This window comes from Thamnophis sirtalis, unplaced genomic scaffold (genome assembly GCF_051295495.1).
Source record: "Thamnophis sirtalis isolate CommonGarterSnake01/CBP01778 unplaced genomic scaffold, rThaSir2_p1.2 scaffold_7, whole genome shotgun sequence".
NCBI lineage: Eukaryota > Metazoa > Chordata > Lepidosauria > Squamata > Natricidae > Thamnophis > Thamnophis sirtalis.
In genome coordinates, this window is record NW_028261387.1 from 61,673,933 (window position 1) to 61,696,871 (window position 22,939).

Sequence of the window (22,939 nt, forward strand, 5' to 3'; positions counted from 1 at the left end):
GATCTGACTCTTGATGATTCTATGAGCTAGGTCTCTCCACATCTTCTAAGCTTAGATCTAAATAATTGTTTCTTTATTTCCCCACGACCACCAAATATTAAAACTACTATAATTTTCCAGAAAGGAGAACAGCTCCTACAGCAACCTAAAATCACATCTTAGAGGTATTATAAATTGTTTTAATACACTTCCAGCTTTAAAGGGGAGCCTCCTGCCGGCAAAAATTCACACCACGAGTATCCACTGCCTATTCTACCTCTGGTTTTCATTCTGAAACCCTACATTTTAGCTCAGTTTCATGGCCAGTAAAGTTCACACATTCCAAATTCTCAATAGAAGAATTGTTTCATTTTCCATATGTCTTCTGATTTTAGCAATGCAGCACCACTAGGATATCATAAGCCTTTGAAGCATCATGTTGTGTATTAAATTGGTTCTTCTATCTGGTTGATTACTTGCCTTCAAATGGCAGAAACTTCGTGGAACAATTTTAATAGCAGGAAAATAAAACTAGCATATCTAGATTTCATACAGAACATGTTTTTAACCAATAGCAATAGCAATAGCAGTTAGACTTATATACCGCTTCATAGGGCTTTCAGCCCTCTCTAAGCGGTTTACAGAGTCAGCATATCGCCCCCACAGTCTGGGTCCTCATTTCACCCACCTCGGAAGGATGGAAGGCTGAGTCAACCTTGAGCCAGTGAGATTAGAACCGCTGAACTGCAGATAACAGTCAGCTGAAGTGGCCTGCAGTACTGCACCCTAACCACTGTGCCATATTAATCACCATTTTCAAAATCTATTTACTATATGTGTTCCTTCGATGACCAAAAGCTACTTTAGCATAAATTAATAACAATTATTATATTTATTTATTCATTTATATGGCCACCCATCTCATGCAAAGTGACTCTGGATATATATGAGGTGGAGGGGAATAATTAGGCTATTTTATACAAGTTTTATTTAGGACACAAGAAGCAGTCCTGACAGGAGTGGACCAGTTTAATATTTGCCTTATGAGTGAAGAATCAAAAACAGTGAGCAGTAATGCAAAACAGGGAAGATTCTATCATGTAGTCACGGTCCGGAATTTAACTTTTTCCCAAGTGTTAAAGGAAGTCTGGTTTCTTTTCTTTTCTTTTTTTAAAATCCCTGTAAAACCTATTTAGGGAGTCGATTACAATTTTCAGTAGCATTAAACAGGGAAGGAACTAAAGGCATTAAGGAGTATCTCAGAGAACTACATCTGTTATATAATTTTAGATAAATGTAAGAAGGAATGGCAAACCTGGGATGAAGTCAAACTAGGAATCAGCTTAGAGTCTCTATTAAGCCACAAATGGACTAACTTCAACCCCTCTTCAGTTCTGTTAACCGTAGCGCAAAAATAGTCTAACTGTTTAGTTCAGTAAATTCCTGAACATAGGAATGAAAACTTTACATGTGGTCCAAGTCTTTCCACCTGACACTATGATAGAATAGGCAAATATTTTATCTAAAGGGAATATTTTGCATAAGGGCACATTCAAAATATGATTTAGTCTCAGGCACCCTAAAGTGTGTACAATTAAGGAGCATCTTATCATCTATTGTGGTTGAGTGTGTGGGCTTAATTCAGGATTCAATTATTTTTCTTTAATGACTTAATTAATGGCTTAATTTTGCAGACACATTAAAACTTGAAATAAAGGGGGAAATTGGAATAATATGAGTGTTATATTACTAAATATAATCCCTGTTCTTTAGAACCCACCAATCTTTGCCTACTTTTTGGCACATTATTATTTTGATCATTGGCTACATATATTCTTCTATTGAATGTTTTAATCCTACAACAAAAGTATGGGTGTGCCAACTCATGGCTCAAAGCAATATATTATTTTGTACAATATATTGATGTTCACACACCCCTATATTCATTTTTTCTCCAAAAGAACTTCCTCAATATTTCCTGGCTACATATAATGAAATGTTATATCCCTAAGCTTAAGGTTAGGTTAGGTTAACCATGAGGCTTTTCTAGACAAGCACATCAGCCTTGACAAAAATTTATTAGAACATTTTAAAGAGCAATTTATTATTCTAATGCTTCAACTGCACTAATTTCTCAAGTAACTAATTTAAATTGGCAAAGAAATTACTGTTCATTCAAACAATGTCTCCAATCTAATAGTATCTCCAGCTTACCAGATAGCAAAGGCTACTGCATCTCTTCCCTACTTATTACACATATTTTTGGAGAGAACATGATAAATTTGTGTACTTCACACAACACTTTTCAAATAAACAAAATGCCTATACAAAGAAAATGTATTTATAAATGGGTATTCCCCTCTAATACATTTTCTTTATATATGGAAGCATACTGGTGTAAGCAGAGAAGAAATAAAGTTCAAAGAGAGTTTTTACCATACTCCTGCTGTGCTTGTGAAAGCCAAGTAGATACTTTATACCAGTAGTGGATTCTGGCAGCTGCGACTGCCAGTTTGCTCAGGGACACGCCGCGAACATGCTTGATGTGCACTGTGCGTGCATGCACAGCACAATGAAAATTGTTCCGTGCATGCACAGAAGCCAAAAACAAGAGCCGGGAGAACAGGTTTAGGGGTGTGGCAGGCCTGGGTCGCTGCCGGTTCCAGCGACCCACACTGCCAAGCTACTACCAGTTCGACCGAACCGTTCCGAACTAGTAGGAACCCACCACTGCTTTATACCACGGTTGTCAAACTCGCATCATCACAGTGTCATCATGTGACATATTGCGACTTTTCCCCCTTCACTAAACCAGGTGTGGGCGTGGCCAGCATGTGACACATGTGGCCCTTAGGCCACAGGTTTGGCACCTCTGCTTTACACTTTATTCAAGAAAAGCTTTGAGAGTTCCAATGCAAAGAAAAACTAGAATAGGAACCTCAACATGCATGCTGTTTAGTGTTGACATCTTTTTAATATTCAATATATGAGCATTTCTAAATGAATAATTTTGACTATTTACTCATTATCCTGGGAGAACGATTCACTGTACTCAATTTTAACTATTATTTCTTGTGACTAATTGAATGTCAAGATGCTATTTCCTAACACATCCAAAGAGAGACGATTTTACTGAAAAATGATTGTTTAGGATGTAGCACATTGATTTTAGATCTAAGAACTCTTAATACCTACAATGAAAACAGAAAAGAAAGCAACAGACACCACTATTTATTGACCTGTCATCTAAAGACTAGTTGACACACAGAAAAATACACAGAAACCGCTATGTGATTATAGCCAAATGAATTTAGAACAATGAGATCCACTGTGAAAGAATATAAGTTATAATCCAGACAATATCTTTTACCACTTTAATCATTGAGTTTACTGGCTATAACATTGGACTTGTTTGCTTTAATCTTTCCTTCTGAAACAACAAAAAGAAAAACATTGTGCGCCTTAAAGACTAATTTGTCTTTAATTTGTGGACTGCAAGTCATTTCATCAAAGGTATGACCTGCTTCTCAAGTCACAGGATTATGCACACATAGTGCTGTCTGCGCATATCTTTTTATTCTAAAGATAATGGTTTGTCTTTAAAATGCTTTTTTTTCCACAGCCAGTGACTATCCCTGCCTTGCGTCTGAAGAAGAGATTACAGTCTATAAATACCTATGTTGTTAGACCAAAAAGGTCTTGGTTCAACTTTAAGAGACTAGTTCTTGCATACATCACAAGCAATGAATGGATGAGTGATTGACTTCCTGGTGGGCATAAGCATAAATGCAGCTGTTAAACATCCTTAAAGAAACTGATTGCCTTGAATCTATCTTGCAGAAAGCACATGTGCAGCCAATGATATGCACAGAGATTATTATATTGATGTCTTCTCATCTCATCTCTCAAGATCCATACGCTTTTCCTCTTGCTTATCTGAGCTCTCTCAAAACTAGCCTTCTATAGAAGTAACAAAAGCCTTGGATTTCTTCCATAAAGCAATCTCCCTTGATCCAACCTCCAGCGCACTTAGCTAAACAAATCAATTGGAAGCAGCCCAGTAGTCCTCCCTTGCTGGATCCCATGCTGCAGTGACTCATTTGGGTGGAGTTCATCTGCCAGCTCCCACCCTACATGGAGTGAGGCAGTCAGTATGAGACTTCTATTTTGCATTGTGAGCCAGAATCCCTTTAGGTGGTGTGGGATATAAAAACAGGACAGAAACCAAGACACCAACTGAGCAACACTAAGGGGAGCACTGCATTCAGAGAAACAGTCAGTTCACTCAAATACATGCATGCAGACACAAAATCTGTGACCTGCATACACAATCTGTGACTTGCAATAATCTCTGGATTTTATGTGAAAAGTATATTCAAATGATTCCGGCTGTCTTTTAGTAATTTCAAACTCAACCTGGAGCTACCGAGCTCCTTGAGAAAGAAGCTACATTCACACTGTCAGACAATAAAGCTTTATGGTCAAGCATCTCCTTTTGTGGTGGTGTATTATTAAAGTCAGTAGCCACACTCTGGTGCAAAGCTCAGAATGTAATTCTGGATGCCAGAGGGTTAAACTATAGAACTGAGGACAAAAGTGAGCCGATGGTAACCATTCCCTAAAATGGTAAAAATAATCTGATCACCATTTCCATGTGCTTGGAGAATGATCACCTTGCCAGCCAATTCCTCCCCTTTTTTCTACCAAATTACATTGATACATAGCTGTGGTTAGCTCACTGGAGGTCCGAAGAGCTGCTGTCACTGCATTAGCTCATTTGGACAATAGGGAGCCAAGGGAAAGTTTTACTACCCAGAGGCTGCTGCCAAAGCTCAGATCTGAAGAATGGGAGCACTACAGTTCTAGCTTTGTCTGCTAACTTCACAATTCCATCACCCTTAAGACTATAGAGCAGTGTTTCTCAACCTTGGCAACTTTAAGTCCTGTGGACTTCAACTCCCAGAATCCCCCAGCCAGCAGAGCTGACTGGGAGAATTCTGGGAGTTGAAGTCCATGGGACTTAAAGTCACCAAGGTTGAGAAACACTGCTATAGAGATTATTGATGAAACCAAATATTTTAAACATGGTTTGTTGATTAAGCCATAGCAGTTGCTTCACATGTAAGGCTAAGTTGTAAAAGCTGGATTCAAACATTAGGTTAAATTAAAACAAGCCTAACACGTTAGGGGTACAGTTTGGTGTGAAGCAATCTTCTAAATTTAGAAACACTTATACAGTATTTGGTGTTTTTGAATAAATGTGCCTTGACTTTCCGAATCAAAACACAGGCTAATTGCACTGCTGTCAACATCAAAATACATCCTAATACCATTAACACAGATCACAGCATGCAGAAAAGAGGAGGCCCAAGATTAAAGAACAGAATTGACTTAATTAAAAGAACTGAATAATTTTATAAAATCAGCATCTTATGTTAGTAGGGTCTGCAGAAAAGAGCAGTGTATATGGAAAATAGGACACCCGCCTTTCTAATGCCAGCTTTCAAAATCCTAATCCTTTAGGATAGAGGTGCTTTTTGATTTTTACTAGATGAGCCATGCTAAGCGCTTTTGCCCTTTGATTTAATAAAAGGTCAAACAGAAATTGGCCAACTGATTTATATTAATCCGCCAAAATGTCACTTTAGTGCTTTAGCCAAAAGCAAAGGGAACCAAGAGCAGAGATCTCACCTGTGAGTTACTTGGGAGCCCCGTAAACTGGACATGGTCTCTTCAAGGTTCTGCCGCAGATCGAGCACATTTTGTACTGTCCTCTTTCTCTGGGATTCAGGGTCTGTTGGGAAAATGGATAATATGTTCAAGGTTGATAATATGTTGAAAGAACATCTTTCATCAGCCATATCTCTCAGACGGTGAATGGTAACTGCAACTGCAACTTTTCCACATATCCATGGCTTTCCTCTCTCCCTTCATGGACTACTTATCATTTGCTACAACCATACTCATGCCCAGCTTTTCACAAATATAGTATTTACCTATTTTACTTGTTCATATTCCATTTCAGATGATGGCATGTGTGTATTTATATCCTTTCACCAAGCTAAGTTTGATCAAGTTTCAGATTCAATACAAAAATTTGCAAGTCCAAGTGTAACTGTCCATACAAAGTCCATCCAAACAACTAACTCCTATTTAGTAAAAATATTCCTGTTTTGATAGATATAGATGATAGGTAAATAGATAGACAATGAAAAGAAATATATATTTTCTGATACATTTTTTTTAAAAAAAAATCTGTTCTACAGGCTTAATCTAGATTGGGGTGTCAAACTCACATCAGTATGGTGTCACATGATGAATCACAACTTTTTCCCCCTTCGCTAAACCAGGCATAGGCATGGCCAGTGCATCACACATCCAGCCCATGGGCTAGACCCCTGATCTAGATCAAGCATTCATGAATACTATATTATAGTCTCCTCTAAAGCATTATATGTATGGGCTTGAAATATCTGCCTTTGAATTAACTTAATTGCAAACAAAATCATTTCTTAAAACAACTAACTTATGCATCACTACTAGCCGCCTATCGAGGCATCAGAAGCAGATCTTCTGAAAAACCCTGAAGTTTGTCCTGCAATCCAGCTGATGGAACTATGCTACATTCCATAGAAACGATCATGGCATGACTGATGTCAACATATCTTACAAAATAAAATTACTTGAGAAAATATAATTGAGAAAATCAGAAACAAGCTCAAAACTCTTTATAGGTTTATTATTTATAGGCCGCCCTTTTCCCTGAGGGGACTCAGGGCGGCTTACAGTTCATAGGGAGGGGAATACAAGACAGTGAGACATAAAACACTACATAATTAAAAATAGAACACAACATTCATCATTCGGGCGGGGGCGGATTGCAATCTTTAACCCCAGGCCTGATGGGATAGCCAGGTCTTGAGGGCTGTGCGGAAGGTCTGGACGGTGGTGAGGGTACGAATCTCCACGGGGAGATCGTTCCAAAGGGTTGGAGCTACTACTGAAAAGGCTCTCCTCCGCGTAGTTGCCAGTCGGCACTGACTGGCGGATGGAACTCGGAGGAGGCCTAATCTGTGCGATCTAATAGGTCGCGAGGAGGTAATTGGCAGGAGGCGGTCTCTCAAGTACCCAGATCCACTACCATGAAGGGCTTTATGGGTGGTAAGTAGCACCTTGAAGCGCACCCGGAGATCAACAGGTAGCCAGCGCAGCTCGCGGAGGATAGGTGTTATGTGGGCGAACCGGGGTGCACCCACAATCACTCGCGCGGCCGCATTCTGCACTAGCTGAAGTCGCCGGATGCTCTTCAAGGGCAGCCCCATGTAGAGCACATTGCAGTATTCCAGCCTAGAGGTCACGAGGGCCCGAGTGATTGTCGTGAGAGCCTCCCGGTTCAGGTAGGGTCGCAACTGGCGGACCAGGCGAACCTGGGCAAATGCCCCCCTGGTCACAGCCGACAGATGGTGGTCAAAGGTCAGCTGTGGGTCCAGGAGGACTCCCAAGTTGCGAACCCTGTCTGAGGGGAATAAAATTTGGCCCCCCAGCCTGAGTGATGGAACACTAGCCAAATTATTGGGAGGGAAACACAACAGCCACTCGGTCTTGTCCGGGTTGAGTACAAGCTTGTTAGCCCTCATCCAGTCCCTAACGGCTTTAAGGCCCCGGTTCATCACGTCCACCGCTTCATTGAGTTGGCACGGGGCGGACAGATACAACTGGGTATCGTCCGCGTATTGATGGTATCTTATCCCGTGCCTCCGAATGATCTCGCCCAGCGGTTTCATGTAGATGTTAAATAGTAGGGGGGATAATACTGAACCCTGCGGCACCCCATATGTTAGGGGCCTAGGGCTTCTGCAAAAGCCAAACTAAATACAGAGGCAGTGGCCCAAATGCACATGTCACATAGAAACCAGATAGTGGAGTCTATTAACAAAGAAGCTCATGACAAGCAACTACAGGAATTTCCTTAATTTCTACCCTTTCTTCTACTTTGTCACTCATTCCAGGATTGTTTTCTCCCAGCTCAGCTCCTTTCCAGTAATGAAACACAGTTGAGTGAAGACAGTTGTCAAGGAATTGAGGGCATAGGTTTGCACAATATGCTTAATTAAACCATGTTTGCATTTGCACAACATGCTAAGCTAAATTAACTTGAATTTTGTTGATACTTTAGTGTTTTATGTAAATATGGATTAAATTAGTTGTTTCCTATTTTCAGATATTCTGCAATCCCCCAAAATGGATCAACTCAAAAAGACAATGAAGTGTGTGGTGTAAATTCAGCTACTGTGGGGTAATATGTTTGACTCTGAAAGATGCCTGAGAGGAGACATGCCAACACTTCAAACATCTGAAGGGATGTCAGACAGAAAAGCTTAAGGTCTACTCTCTCTCATTCCAGATTTAAGCTGCGTAGAGACAAAGTCAGACTTCATATTAGAAAAATCTTCCTAACAAAATAGCAATTTGAAGTTAGCCAAAGGATAGTGAGCTTGGTTATGTTTAATTGGAAGCTCAGCAGACATTTACCTGAGGTGCACTGGTTTGGATGTCCACATACCAGTATTTCGACTCAATGGTATAAATAACCCTTTATAGCAATAGCAATAGCAGTAGACTTATATACCGCTTCATAGGGCTTTCAGCCCTCTCTAAGCGGTTTACAGAGAGTCAGCATATTGCCCCCAACAATCTGGGTCCTCATTTTTACCCACCTCGGAAGGATGGAAGGCTGAGTCAACCCTGAGCCGGTGAGATTTGAACCGCTGAACTGCTGATCTAGCAGTAGCCTGCAGTGCTGCATTTAACAACTGCACCACCTTGGCTCACCTTGGCTCTTTATAGGGATTTCACCCCTTTTCCTTAAATTAGAACATATCCCCCTGAGCTCTATGTCTTTGCAATACATTCAAGATTTGATATAAAAATATATCTATGAACATACACAAAATTTTAAAGTGGACTGCACATCACAGCAGGTTATGAAACCAACTCATAAAACATTCTATGAATCACCCCTGAATTAGTTCCCATTCCAGCACACACCAAGATTCCTACTTGACATATAGACCACACACATTCAGAACTAGACAGACAGGGAAATTGAAGGATATAGTCCAAGCCTTTGCCAACTGTAATACTGATCTTCTTTCCTATCCAGGTTTGATTTTGGTAAGAGCACCATACTTCTGCTCAGTGATAGACAGTCACTACGTTAGTTTAAAGAATAGGCTGATACATAGAAAGCCATCTATAAAATGGATTTGACTATTACTTAATGAAAATTAGTAATATTTTGATTTAATAATCTAAATATTATAGTATTTTACATATTTTGCAATAGGAGAATAAGAGTCAAACACTGCTAGACAGTTGCACTGTTCCTTTCTATAACTTGATTGTGTGCCATCAAATCATTTTCAAGTCTTAATACCACATAACTAATACTAATAATCCCTTCACTCCAATTCAACTCTGCACTGTTTTATATGGCCTGAGACAATCGTCCTGGCATCAAATTTAAAACCCAACACACAACCAACACATATTTGCTTGTAAACTGTGTGGATAGGGGTATGCCACTTTCAAAAGGTTTTTAAAAGCAATACTCAACCTGATCAGAAAATCTTAAATTGTAACCGTGGAAGAAAAGAAGCAATAAAGAAGAGTGAGAATTTAAAAAAAAACAGTAATAAAACAGGAGTCATAGTGGGAACTGTGGGGTGGGGGAAGCCAGCTGACTTCAGATGGAATGAGTGGCTGAAGCTGGTTTTCTCAGCATCAGGTAAACTCCTTATTTGGGGTATGAATTGCTGTGAAGAATTTCAATCTGACTTTGCATGCAGGAATGTGACATTTTGCTGCCCAGAGAAGCAGAGCAGAGCAGCCCATCTATATAGTTATGGAATCAAAGGATCCAGGAAGAAAAAAGAATTTCTCAAATGCCCTGATAAAGAATATCTTCTTGTTTATTTAGAGACAACAGTACAATCCAAATATATAAATATGAGGAAAAAATTAAGTAATGTTGGATTGGGGTAAGGAAGGCTTAGATGATAGTTCTGGAAAATAGTAAAAATGGTTGGTTTACTGCACAGCTACATTTATGCAAAAGCCAGAATACAGATAGGCATCCTTTGACCCAGAATTGGGCAAAGAAGATATACCGAAGATATGACTGCAACCTACAAGTAGAAATGCTCTAGAGAATCTTTAATCAGCTTAGTTTAGCATTTCCATATATAAGCAATAAATTTTACATTTTAGGAGATGGACAATGGGAGAAGACAAGACTGGATTTCTGGCTTCCGATAATTTTACTTCTTGTCTTCACGCATACCATTGGAATTGGATTTCTTTCGAATTACTGCTCATTCACTTAACAATCTGTAGCTTTGGGATGTCAAAATATCTATTCCTTCCTTAAACCATGCTTGCAGTCCCACAAAAGCTATTCCAAATCTCTATTTATTTTAAATAGCAAGCCTCTAGTTATTTCTGAAGACTCATGTGAGAACATGGAAATCTTTCACATTCAAAAGCAGTAACACATTGCGAGACTTTGGTGTTTATGCTCAAGATCTCGTCATAGTTTAAGATGAGGCTACCAAATTTCACAAAATATGTTCCCAATGAATGCTTAGTTTGAGCAGTGCAAAGAGAGCAACAAGTGGATATGTTAACCTAAAATTAGCCTTTTTCTTACCCCGTTCTATGCCAAGTCACCAGTTTTTCTTTCTCTATTGGCTTGTTCATGGTCATTTAAGTAGATGTTTCTTCAAATCTATCTTGGGACTTAAATGAAAGTGAATATGTCAACATACATATCCAACCTTATGAAACACTCTTTATAATAGGAATTGATTGACAAATCTTGTAACAAATTAAAAAGGGTAGAAGTGAGTGTGTGTGTGTGTGTGTGTGTGTGTGTGTGTGTGTGTGTGTGTGTAAAATACAAAAGCAGGCAATGAATAAATAACACTTCAGATAATTTGACAGAGGCTAAAATTTGGCTTTGCAGGACGTACTGATATACTGCTAGTGAGCAATATGTTTGTGTGTGCATTATATGTATGTATATATTGTAATAGAAATAAATACTCTTCTGCCCAGATGGATTATGTCATTAGGATAAGACAGCTGTGTTTGTGAGTAGATTATAACAAAGTACATGGAAGTATCAATAAACACAATGATTGCATCTTGGCATATGCAAGAAAAAATACTGAAGAGTGTAGAGGGAAATCTGGGAGCACCATAGCTGCTACGTGGTGGGTCCAAGAGAAAACTGTTGGGGAAAAAATTGCTTCCACTTTTAAGAAGCATAAAACATGCTGCTTTCTGTCCTCCCCTTGATTTTTTAAATAAATGCTTCGTGGTGCAACAGCTCCTCTGTTATCTTTTGCCGATCTCTTTCCATACACTGCTATTTTCCTATGGGATGGGATGGGACAAAGGAAGCTTTTATCTTTTGATGAAGTGAGTACTATTGGAATAACTCCTATCCTTCCTCTCTGATCTGAAAAAGTTGACGTTAAAATTCTAGCACTAGAGTATAATTGTGGGTGTTTTTGCTTTGGAATGTAAATCCAAACCAGGACCTCTTATGACTGGACTTTTCTATTTATTCTCCTGGAAGAAGATCTAAGGGAGCTTCAGGATTGCAGCATGAAATGTTTCATTTTGTTGGAATAATGTATCAAATTAGCAATATAAAAAATGTAATTGTAAAAAAAAACCTGTTAATTTTTTTTGCAGCCTGCAATAAATAAACACCCTGTAGAAATGCATATGAGATTTCCAACATTTTCCCATCAGACTAGCTAATCACTGCCAACACTAGCATTCTTTTTCAGCACTTAATGATTTTGGATATTGGGGAGCTGGAGTGAAATTTTTCATATTGGTCCTATATTTACAAAGTTACAGTTTTCCCTTCCAGCCCAGTAAGGCACCCCTCATTTCATCCTGTTCATCTTCCACCCACTTTACCAATCTGTCTGCTTGGCTATTTTTGGACAGGGGTTTTCTGTTTTTAGACACATGTTCAAAAACATCCAGTGAAAAGTACCAGCACGGAGCATCTCCACACTGGTGACAAAGCAACTTGCAAGGTGGTGCACTTGCTTACCTTCACCCAAACCTACTCTACCTTGCCTTAATGAATGCAATTCGTGGTTCCCTCCCCCAACAGCTGGTAACCATGAATCGGAGGGAGACAAAGGTCAGAGACAACCACAATTGCTGTGTTGTTAAATCCTCCCAAGTAAAGCTGAAAGCACCAAATAATTCACAACCATTATTGGAGTAGATGAAAGCTTGATGGTCTGGGCAGAGCAAATTATACTGATACTCCCCCCTCCCCCTTCAATTCAAGGAGGAATGCATCTTAACTCGGCCATGAAGAAAAGTAGTATACTGGGCCTCGTAAATTAAATCAACATGCATTTTCTTTTCTTTCAATGTAAAGAGCATTTAAGCACTTTTGGACTTTAATTGGTTATTGTACAAAAACTCCCCAATCTTTGCTCTTTTGCCTATTATTTGGTTGTGGACAGATTATAAATATTATCCTTATTGAGGATAGTTGCAAGGAAAATCAAGCAGAACATTAAAGTTTCACAATTATTCACAATCTGATATCTTATTTTGTTCTAAAAAGAGCCAGATCATACGACAAAAAAAAGCGTCCAAGCAGATAAACAGTTCAGATAATGCAAAAACCGGATTTCCTTTCATCTTCAAAAAGCAGGATACCATCAGAGAAGGCTGAGCAGTTTGTTCTAATTTTGTAAAAGAAAATCAGAATTTAATTTATCTAAAGCCTCACTTAATGTCTGCACATTTCTTTTATTTTCCTCCTTTCTTAAACAGACATAGCTGTAATGATGTGCAGCTTAATGCAAAGGCTGCTGCCTTCCTTCTAAAGATATTGATTTGCATTATTGAATATAGAAAGGATACTGAAAACCAGCACCTTATAGACTTCTTATGGTACTATACATAGATACTTCAGAAATTTTCACTATCAATATTTCTCTCAATTCCAGGTTATCAAATTTTTGGAGACCCTGAGTTCCAGCTGGGTTGCATTCATTACAATTTTGCAATTAACTGGATGTCCATAACTGAGACCTAATTGCAAAATGACATTTACATGAAAGTGAAGTCAGTGTTTCAAAGTAAGAAACAGCCGGATTCTCCCAAGAATCATCAGGATAGGCCAGCAAAACTAAAAATTCCTGCAAAACTAGGAGCTGCTTCAATCAAAAACTGAAGCCCTTTTCATAGCAATTTTTAGCAAATAGCTAGAAAACCGTAGTTTTAAGAAATTATTTTATCCTCATGCTAGAATTCAATACCAATAAATAGCCTGAAGTTGGGTTTAAAATGTAGAGACATAATTCTCTCCAAACCAGAATTGTTCTCACTCTATATATCTATGTTGAACATGGATCTACTGGTTTTAAGGAGGTCTTTGGTCCTCATGATGAAGAAGTGCATGCTTCAACACTATTGAGACTATGGCATGGCTTGTTGGTAGACAGTGCTTGTCTGTATGTGGAGCTAAAGAAAATGAACAGAAGGTAGGCAGCATCCAAAGCAGTAGTTTTCCTGTAAAGATTCCTGTGGGTAGTTAATACAAAATAGCTCACTGTTTGAGGAAATCAGAATTAAACAAAGTCTCTGTTTACTTATCCTGTACTGGCTTATTAGGAGGGTGAGTGGGTGTATTTATCATTGTTTGTGTATATATCTATGTGTTGCTGTGTTTATTATGCCATTAGCTAGGATTCAGAAAGACCCTACTTAGATGACTCAAGGTCTGCAAAGACTGCTTTACAGGGTAAGGATCCATGTATGCAATCTCTTATTATCTATGCCTTAAAAGGCAGCACTCGATGGTCTATAGGTGGATAAATGGACATTTCCGGTAGCAGACAGATAAATGATACATGCTGCTTAGAAGTAACTCAAATGTACAACTTTGAAAAGGTGGGCATCAGTGCATTGTGCTCTGGATGGATTACATCCTGGTTGATTGTATCCAATGGGCAACACACTCTTGCTGAAATCTTCTTTAGCACATCCCAGAAGTTCCATCCTAACCTAATGCATTTTTTTTTTAAATTAAATAATGGCAAACAAGTATGCTGCAAAGGAAAGCTTCACCAATTCGTATCACCAGTATTGGTGATATGAACTCCTGAGACCCACAGAGACATCAGATAAATCAGAAAAAAATACTTCATCGTTTGCCTATTCAATTTCACTTTTGTGTGTGCTTTACAGCATAACATAATAATTTGTTAACAGGTAAGATGTCTCTACAGATACTTTATCATCTATGGGACTGTATGGTTAAAGCTATTTAAAACTGTTATTATTTACATTTATAGGTTTTATAAAAAAAATTGATACGACTGAGCACTCTTTGATTAGTTTCCATTCTTGTCAAGATGATCATTTACCACAGGTTGGGCTGGTCCAGAGGTGAATTGTCTAATTTTAAGAATAAATTAGAGTTGAAATTAAAACACTTCAATATTTTTCATTGGCTAGACCATGCTTCAACTCTGTCAGGCACAAAGGATCAGGTCCACACTGAAGGTCCAAATAAACCGATTTATTGCTTATCATGCCTATGCAAAAAAAAAATCTTCTCAATTAACAGTTAACACCTGTTTGGGCTTAGATGAGGGTTAATGGAATTCAAGGGAAGTCAGATTTAATATGCTTGTGGCTACATATGGATTCTAGACTGATCACTAGTTTAACTCCACCCCCAGGTTCTGCCTCCTTCTCCTACAAACTCTAACTAGAGTAAGAGCTTCTAATGAGATTCTCCAGCGTTCTGCTTACTAGGAGAGATACAAAATTGCTATAGTTTGAAGGAGAGTGTATGAGAACAAAATAATGGAAGAAAACGATGGCATGATATGTGACAATACATATCAAGATAAAGCAAGTCTTATAATATTTGTCACTTGTAAGACTGGGTAAATGATTCAACTTGGAATCCACATTCTTGGCTCCCTGGAGGAAAATGAGATAAAAATATATGGAATAAATGTATTTTAAGGTATTCATTTGGCAACTTTGAGAAAGCATTACATATTTTGGAAAGAAAATCATTCTGATAAATTAATAATGATGTGGAAGATTCAGAGTAACCACTAAGGCAGACTTTATTCAACATTTATCAACGTCACTAACATTTCAGAGACTTGAGGAATATTTTGCAATAGTTATTTATTATCTTATTGCAACTTTTATTGGGCACCGCCCGGAGTTCCTTTTTCCTTGGGGAAAATAGACTTTTCTTAAATATGATAAATAAATATAAATATAAATAAACTTATTTTCAACTCCAATATGCCAGCACTCTGATGGCTTAAATATATAGCCTTGCTACAGTAAAAGGGTTATAATAAAATACAAAAAGTAGTATAATAATATGACGTTTCTACTGAAAGGACTCACAGAGAAAGCATTTATAAAGAATGAGTAAATCTTTCTCTGACAAATTGGTAGATGATAAAACAATTAATAAAGAATGTGATAGAACTGAATTTGCACTTTAAATACAAACTGCAATTTCAGCTTCCTATTTCAATGCTTTTCTGCCGCTATTATTAACCACTCTGGTATGTCCTATATATAACCACAAGATGGCAGTAACAGGCTTAAGATAAAAGAAAATAGTTTAGAACGAGACAGAATTTAGCATGGGAAAATATATCCTTCATAGCCTTCCAATTTGTCTGCCTGTAGGCAGCAATCCATAATCTGAGAATATCTTCTGGAACACATTATTCAATAATATTTGGATCTGTTCCCAAAGCTCAAGGATCTACAGGGGTGAACGATCGATAGGAAATGTCTTTTCTTATAACTAGGAATTCTGTCACATGTCAAGTAATGTTTATAAAGCTAAAGCCAAAGAGATAAAATTTGATCCCATGGAACAAGGCTATGTTTTTTAAAGGCTATGCTTGAGTTCACATTCAAGCCTATTCAAATACTGAAGGAAACTCACATCTCAAAACTCATTATTAACACATATATATCAGTATTTCCACATAAAAATATCTTCCCTCATTTAAATATAACACTTTAGAGAGAATTCTTGGCTAAAAATTATAAATCAGGTCTGGCAGAAACTGGAATAGAACAGCTTCAGACTGAATATACAAAGTTAAATTAGGATCTCTATCTTGCAATCAACCTGAATTTAAGATTCATGAATCATTCAGTATTCTGGAGCACTTCTGAAATGAGGTCTTGAATTGGTAAAAAGCCAAAGATCTTTATATTCCAATCATATGTAAAACACCAGGATGGTAAGAAAGAGCAGAAAGAGGAATACTAGCCAAGTAAGTGATGCATTTTCATCAGAGTTTCTCAAAGTCTTCCAGTTCTACTCAAATAAAATCATTGGGAAAGAGTTTATATTGTAGAGGAAAGGTAAAGTAAAAGTAAAGGTTCCCCTCGCACATATATGCTAGTCATCCCGACTCCAGGGGGCGGTGTTCATTTCTATTTCTAAGCCAAAGAACCAGCGCTGTCCAAAGACATCTCTGTGGTCATATGGCTGGCATGACTAAACACTGAAGGTGCACGGAACGCTGTTACCTTCCCACCAAAGGTAGTCCCTATTTTTCTATTTGCATTTTTACATGCTTTCAAACTGCTAGGTTGGCAGAAGCTGGGACAAGTAATGGGAGCCCACTCCATTATGAAGCACTAGGGATTCGAACCGCTGAACTGCCAACTTTTCTGATCCACAAGCTCAGCGTCTTAGCCACTGAGTTACCATGTCCCATAAAAAGGGAAAGAAACCCTTAAATCTCTCTGAAATTTTGTACAGGGATGCCACAGATGCCACCACCCATTTCCATCCAATATCATCTCATTTGGTTGAAATTCACACAAAATGTTACCATTGTTTGACTTTTATTCATGTTGATCAATAGAAGGCATGAAGTTTCTCTTAGTCTGGAGCTTAAATCAAAACAGGAAACCTCTGACTTGATCCAAGTCAAAGTAGGCTAATTCTAGCTAAATTGTCTTTAGCTGAAACTTTTAGTCTGAATATATTTTTGCTAAAAACTCATCTCCTAAAAGCCAACTCTGGACATGTTGAGCCAACTTGTAAATATATCACTAGTACCCATCCTGTGTGCATGAGACAAGAAGGTCATATGTGTCCATGCTGGAACTCTTGAATAATTGCACTGCTGTGCTTTCAATGAATTCCATTTGAGACAAGCAGAACAAACTTTATCTAAAAAGAATAGAAACAAGTTCTACATCAGGGTTTAAAACTAGAACAAAATGAATTCAAACCATTTTCATCTCCCAGGACATTTTATGGCAGGCCTTTAAGTGATTGTTTTAGAAAGAAAGGACTTTAACAGCACCATTGACCAGGAAATTGCTAAACCTCCACACATCAAACATTTCAATCTCAGACAATCATAACAATCACAATTGGTTTTAACATATTACAATTGTTTATTGATGATGTAAAGATAAAGATTCCCCTCACACATATGTGCTAGTCATTCCCGACTGTAGGGGGCGGTACTCAACTCCGTTTCGAAGCCAAAGAGCCAGCACTGTCCCAAGACATCTCTGTGATCATGTGGCCGGCATGACTAAATGCCAAAGGCACACAGAACGCTGTTACCTTCCACCAAAGGTGGTCTCTATTTTTCTACTTGCATTTTACATGGTTTTGAACTGCTAGGTTGGCAGAAGCTGGGACAAGTAACGGGAGTTCACTCCCTTATGCGGCACTAGGGATTCAAACTGCTGAACTGCCGACCTTCTAGTCAACAAGCTCAGTATCTTAGTCACTGAGCCACCGTGTCCCACATTGATGATGAAAGGCTGGAAACCTAATGTGGACTTTTTGTTGAAAGAGCAAAAATTAATTAATGATATATGTATTTGAAGATTTAAAAAGATGAAGATTCAATGAGATGATGAGGGGATGTGCAAAGAGAGAGGAAGAACAATAAGATTGTAATTATTCATTGAAAAGAAGGTCAGAAGTCATTCCTTAACTTTGGTTTTCTTTTTCTTTTCCTGCACTTTCATTTTTTCTTTTTGTTTTGATTTGTCTTTTATTATATAAAAATTATGTATGTATGTATGTATGTATGTATGTATGTATGTATGTATGTATGTATGTATAGATAGATAGATAGATAGATAGATAGATAGATAGATAGATAGATAGATAGATAAGGAATTTGTATTATGTTTAACATGTAATCTGTATCTATGTAATCTGTCTTCTGTTCCCAATCTACCAGTGCCTCACTTCAATAAAACCCTACATAGTCTACTTTCTATGATGAAATTACAATTCACAAAAGCTTATGTCTGTTATTAATAATTTTATTGAAGTTTTTGATAAACATAATACAAACTAAAACAAACCATACTAGGAAAAAAAGAAAAAGAAAAATTTAGAAAAAAGAAAAAAGCAAGAAACAAAACAATAAAGAATAAATCACATCAAACATAAGTTTATATGCTAATTTTTCATAAATAAAAGACCTCATCTCCTCATAGCCTAATCTTTAATCTATATGCAATTCAGAAATCATAATCTTTTAGAAAATTCCTTTAGAGGTTACCAGAAATATGAAACAAATAGTTCATCCCTGGTCAAAGAGTCCAACTTTATAGTCCTTCTTTTTGCTATGTAGAATCTCGACTTTTAAATCATTCCATCACAGGATTTGATTTTTTACCACTATTTTTGGTCTTTAAAAGGAGTTTTCTAAGCTTTCATTGGCCTACTTTGTAAATCCCATAGAGGGACATCAGCCACAATTTCTTATCACAAATTTTCCATGTCCAGATTTTTTGTCTTTTGTATTCCAATTTTGGTAATCTCAGATTTGTTGTCTTTCTTGCTTTCAAACTCTATAATCTTTATTTCAGGTAGAGGTTTATTAAAGTTTTTCTTTGCTTTTAAACGTTTATCCATTGAAATGTGTATCCTTTCTGAGGTATTAGTTATTAATTTTCTGCTCTGTTTAAAAAAAAACTTGTTGAGGTAAGAAAATGTAGCTCTTCTACATGGTCCTTTAGTTCCCCCCACCCCCAGTGTCCATTTGCAATCTTAATCAAGCCTCGGTTCCCAATATATCATTTCGCACAAGTACGTATATTATACAATTATATACTTGTGGGAAATGACATATATTATGAAAAAATAATGTTTCTGGTCTCCTAATCTGTTTAAAACTTTCTTAAATCAAAATCCTTTTTTATTTTTCCCAATTGCATATTATTTTAAATTGTTAAGGCTCTATTTAAAATTTCTTAAATTTGAAAATGGTAAAACTCACCAGGTGTGAATTAAGCTCACAGTTTTGAAGGTCTCTAATATCCATAAAATTATTGAATTGAACTTTCTAACGGAATGTGATTAGAAGGTGAGTTTGGCTGGCTTTACTTATGAAAGGCTCTGTTACTGCTGAGCCTCCTTCAGCTCCTGGCACTCAAACCTTCAGGAGACCACTGTTTTATGGTCTCTTCATGAAAAACTCCCTTTCAGACTACTTGTATACAATATTCCTATTTCTCCTTCTCAGGAGAGAATTAAAGGATCAGTCTACATACTTGTGTTTCATTCTTCACAATGGTCATCATCTGTCTCATTCTCAGGAACATCTTCAGTCAGTTGTGACTCATTCCAGAAGCTCCAAAGCTTATGCCTTTTAACAAAATTCATTAGTTGAAAAAGAAAAAGGTGGACTTTGAGCCACCAGTGACTATGGTAATACAGCTCTGCTGTTTTTTGTTCCCTAATTATCACCAATTCTGTACATTCCAAAATTTATAATGCCTATTTCCTTTGGGAGATTCAGTTTTATACCTATGTTTATTTTTGGCCCAGGCTAAATATTCATTTTTGAAATGATATGAAAGCCCCCAAAATATCAATTCTGACAGCTGCCTGAGGCTATTTATTCTATTATGCCTTTCCTCATTTACGTAGCTTTTTCCTTCTGAGAGTTCACTCTTCCAGACCCAGACAATAGCTGTCAGGGCCAAAGTGAATCATATATATATGTTTCTTTCATTTCATTTTACTGCCTTCAGAAAAAAAAATCCTTAGAGAATATTCATGTGATAAATTATGCTGCTTAGTTCTTTTAGAGTTCTGCCTCCTGCTCTACAACATCATGTATTGTATAGACATATTTGTAAATATCATATGCACATGTGTCCCAACAATCAGCACATCTGCAAGTTTCACCAGGGACCAGCCTATTTATTCAGATTTCTCTTTCCCTGTAATTGTATTTATTTTAATATAAATGCCAAATTCAGGACACACTTTGCTATACACTTGCCTATGTCATAGGAAGGCTAAGGCAGAGGTGTCAAACTCAAGGTCTGTGGGGTGCTTAGATCTGACCTGCGGAGCTGACTGGAAACAGCAAAGGACTGCCCCACAGGGCCTCTGTCAGTGAAAATGGAGCTTGTGAGGCCCATGCACAGCCCTCCCAAGTTCCGTTTTCACTGGCAGAGGGTTGCAGGAGGCCGTCACAGCCGAAAACGGAGCTCGGGAGTCCATTATTGCTCAGGCCACCACAGGCACCCCGAATGCAAGTGACATTGAGTTGGCCATGCCCACCACGGCTCCACGAGGTCAAACACAACCCTGATGCGGCCCTCAATGAAATCGAGTTTGACACCTGTGGCCTAAGGAAAAGAGACTTCAGTCTAAGTTTAGTACTGCAGTATCTGTTGGATTCACACATTGCTCCAAGTATTAAACATAATATTCAGATTTATCTATAACACTAGATCTCAAAACACATTACAGTTTAGTACTGCACCAAAATCTAACTTGTGTCAGATTCTTGTTGTGAAAGGATGATGCAGTGAGTATCAGTTCTTGCTCCTCTTAGGATAAAGAATTGAGGTCACTGGATCAGTATTTGAATGCTGAATTTGGTAGCAATGCTAATATAAAAATTTATGGAAAAGCACAAATTTAAAGTCACAATTTTCACATTAGTTATGGGCAAACACATACACACGCACACATTTTATACTATATTTCATAATATTTGTAATCATTTTATTTATTTATTTATTTTATTTACATGGCTGCATGTCTCTGAGTGATTATTTTCATTAAAAATAATGAAAACATTTACAAAAAAATAGTTGAAAACAATTACAAAACATCAGTCAACACAACCAGGAAACAGGCTCCATCTCACAACCAGGGCCTCAGACTTGAGTACAGAACCAAATCTTTGAGGCTTTATGAAAGGTGAGCAGGGTTGGGGCCAATCTGATCTCTGGAAAGATGATATTTCAGATGGCAGGCACCATGTCTCTTCTCCTGGGCCCCACCACTGACACTCTCTAACAGTCAGGCCCTGGAACATGCCCTTCCTACTGGACGAGATGGGGCAGATAGAAATAATTGGGGAGAGATGGTGCCGTCAGTAACCCAGCCCCAAACCATAATAGACTTCACAGAAAGAGATAGAAATAGCACTTAGACTTATATATCAGTTTATAGTGCTTTTACAGCCCTCTCTAAGTGGTTTACAGAGTCAGCATATTGCCCCCAACAATCTGGGTCCTCATTTTACTGACCTTGGAAGGATGGGCAACTGAGTCAACAAACCAGTCAGAACTGAACTCTTAGCAATCAGCAAAATTAGCCTGAAATGCTGCATTCTAATCACTGCGCCATCAGGGTTCTAAATGACTGTAAGCACCTTGAGCTATTTAAGGACAACCAATAGTTACTGTGACAATGTGGTCCATCGTAGATTATACCTGTCTTGAAGCTTCCAAATCAGGTACCTGCATGGAAAATGATGACCAGATTTTATAGTACCAGTCAGAAACATAAAATGTACTAGAGCCGAGGTGGCGCAGTGGTTAGAGTGCAGTACTGCAGCCACTTCAGCTGACTGTTACCAGCAGTTCAGCGGTTCAAATCTCACCGGCTCAAGGCTGACTCAGCGTTCCATCCTTCCGAGGTGGGTAAAATGAGGACCCAGTCTGTGGGGGCAATATGCTGACTCTGTAAACTGCTTAGAGACGGCTGAAAGCCCTATGAAGCGGTATACAAGTCTAACTGCTATTGCTATTGCTACTTTGATTTGAGTCTGGGTACTACAAGGATATGCCAAGGTTGCCCTCTTGGCAGTAATATGGCAGTCTTCTTTCAAGAATTTTTCTCATTTACTTTTCAAGCCTGTCCAAAGCCTTATGATTTCCTGGTTGTGGTGCCAAATAATTACTAGCATTTCCTGTTGACATTATGTAGTCATCATGGCTCATGAAATGCACGAGTTTCATCTCCTTCCTCCTAACTGATGAGAGAGAGAGTCTATTTTTGTTGGTCTGGTCCATGAACTTTTTTCTTTTCATCTGAGAGACTTCAAAGGTCTTAATTAACTTGGAAACTTTGTAAAGGGAAGTAGCTTTCTTAGATTTCACCCTGGTTATTTTATTTGTTAAGAGGGCTTGTAGTCTAAAAATTGTAATAAATATTTCTGGGTTGCAGGTTGGGCAAGATTCTCCCAGTGGGTTATTTAGCAATAGCACCCTGGAAACAATGCCAGAAGGAAAAAGAGAATAAGGCTTAGAGCTGTGATGGTGAACCTATGGCATGCGTGCCAGAGGTGGCATGCAGAGGCCTCTCTGCTGGCATGCGGGCCATTGCCCCAGGTCAGATCTCCATGGCATTTCTTTTGTAAGCTTCTGTTTCCCTGCAAATGTCAAAACAGAAGCTCACAAAAGAAAAAGATCTTAGCCCTTGCCACGCTGTTGGGATGCCCCACCTCCCACCAACAAGCTGGTCTTAGGGTCTCTGCTGTGGATGTGTGCATGTCCAGGCATGCGTACTTTCATGCATGTCCACATGCACCTTTCAGTTTGGGCATGCGTGCACGCA

General features: G+C 38.2%; 1 protein-coding gene across 5 annotated transcripts in view; it reads right to left on the minus strand.

Annotated features, from left to right (window-relative positions):
* NAV1 (neuron navigator 1) overlaps positions 1-22,939 on the minus strand; it is a 264,428-nt gene that overhangs the window by 111,035 nt on the left and 130,454 nt on the right. For all 5 annotated transcript variants that reach the window (XM_087720219.1, XM_087720217.1, XM_087720216.1 and 2 more), the window contains one exon: positions 5,671-5,773. In XM_087720219.1, the coding sequence (XP_087576345.1) occupies positions 5,671-5,773 (103 nt within the window). The remainder of the gene's footprint in view (positions 1-5,670; positions 5,774-22,939) is intronic.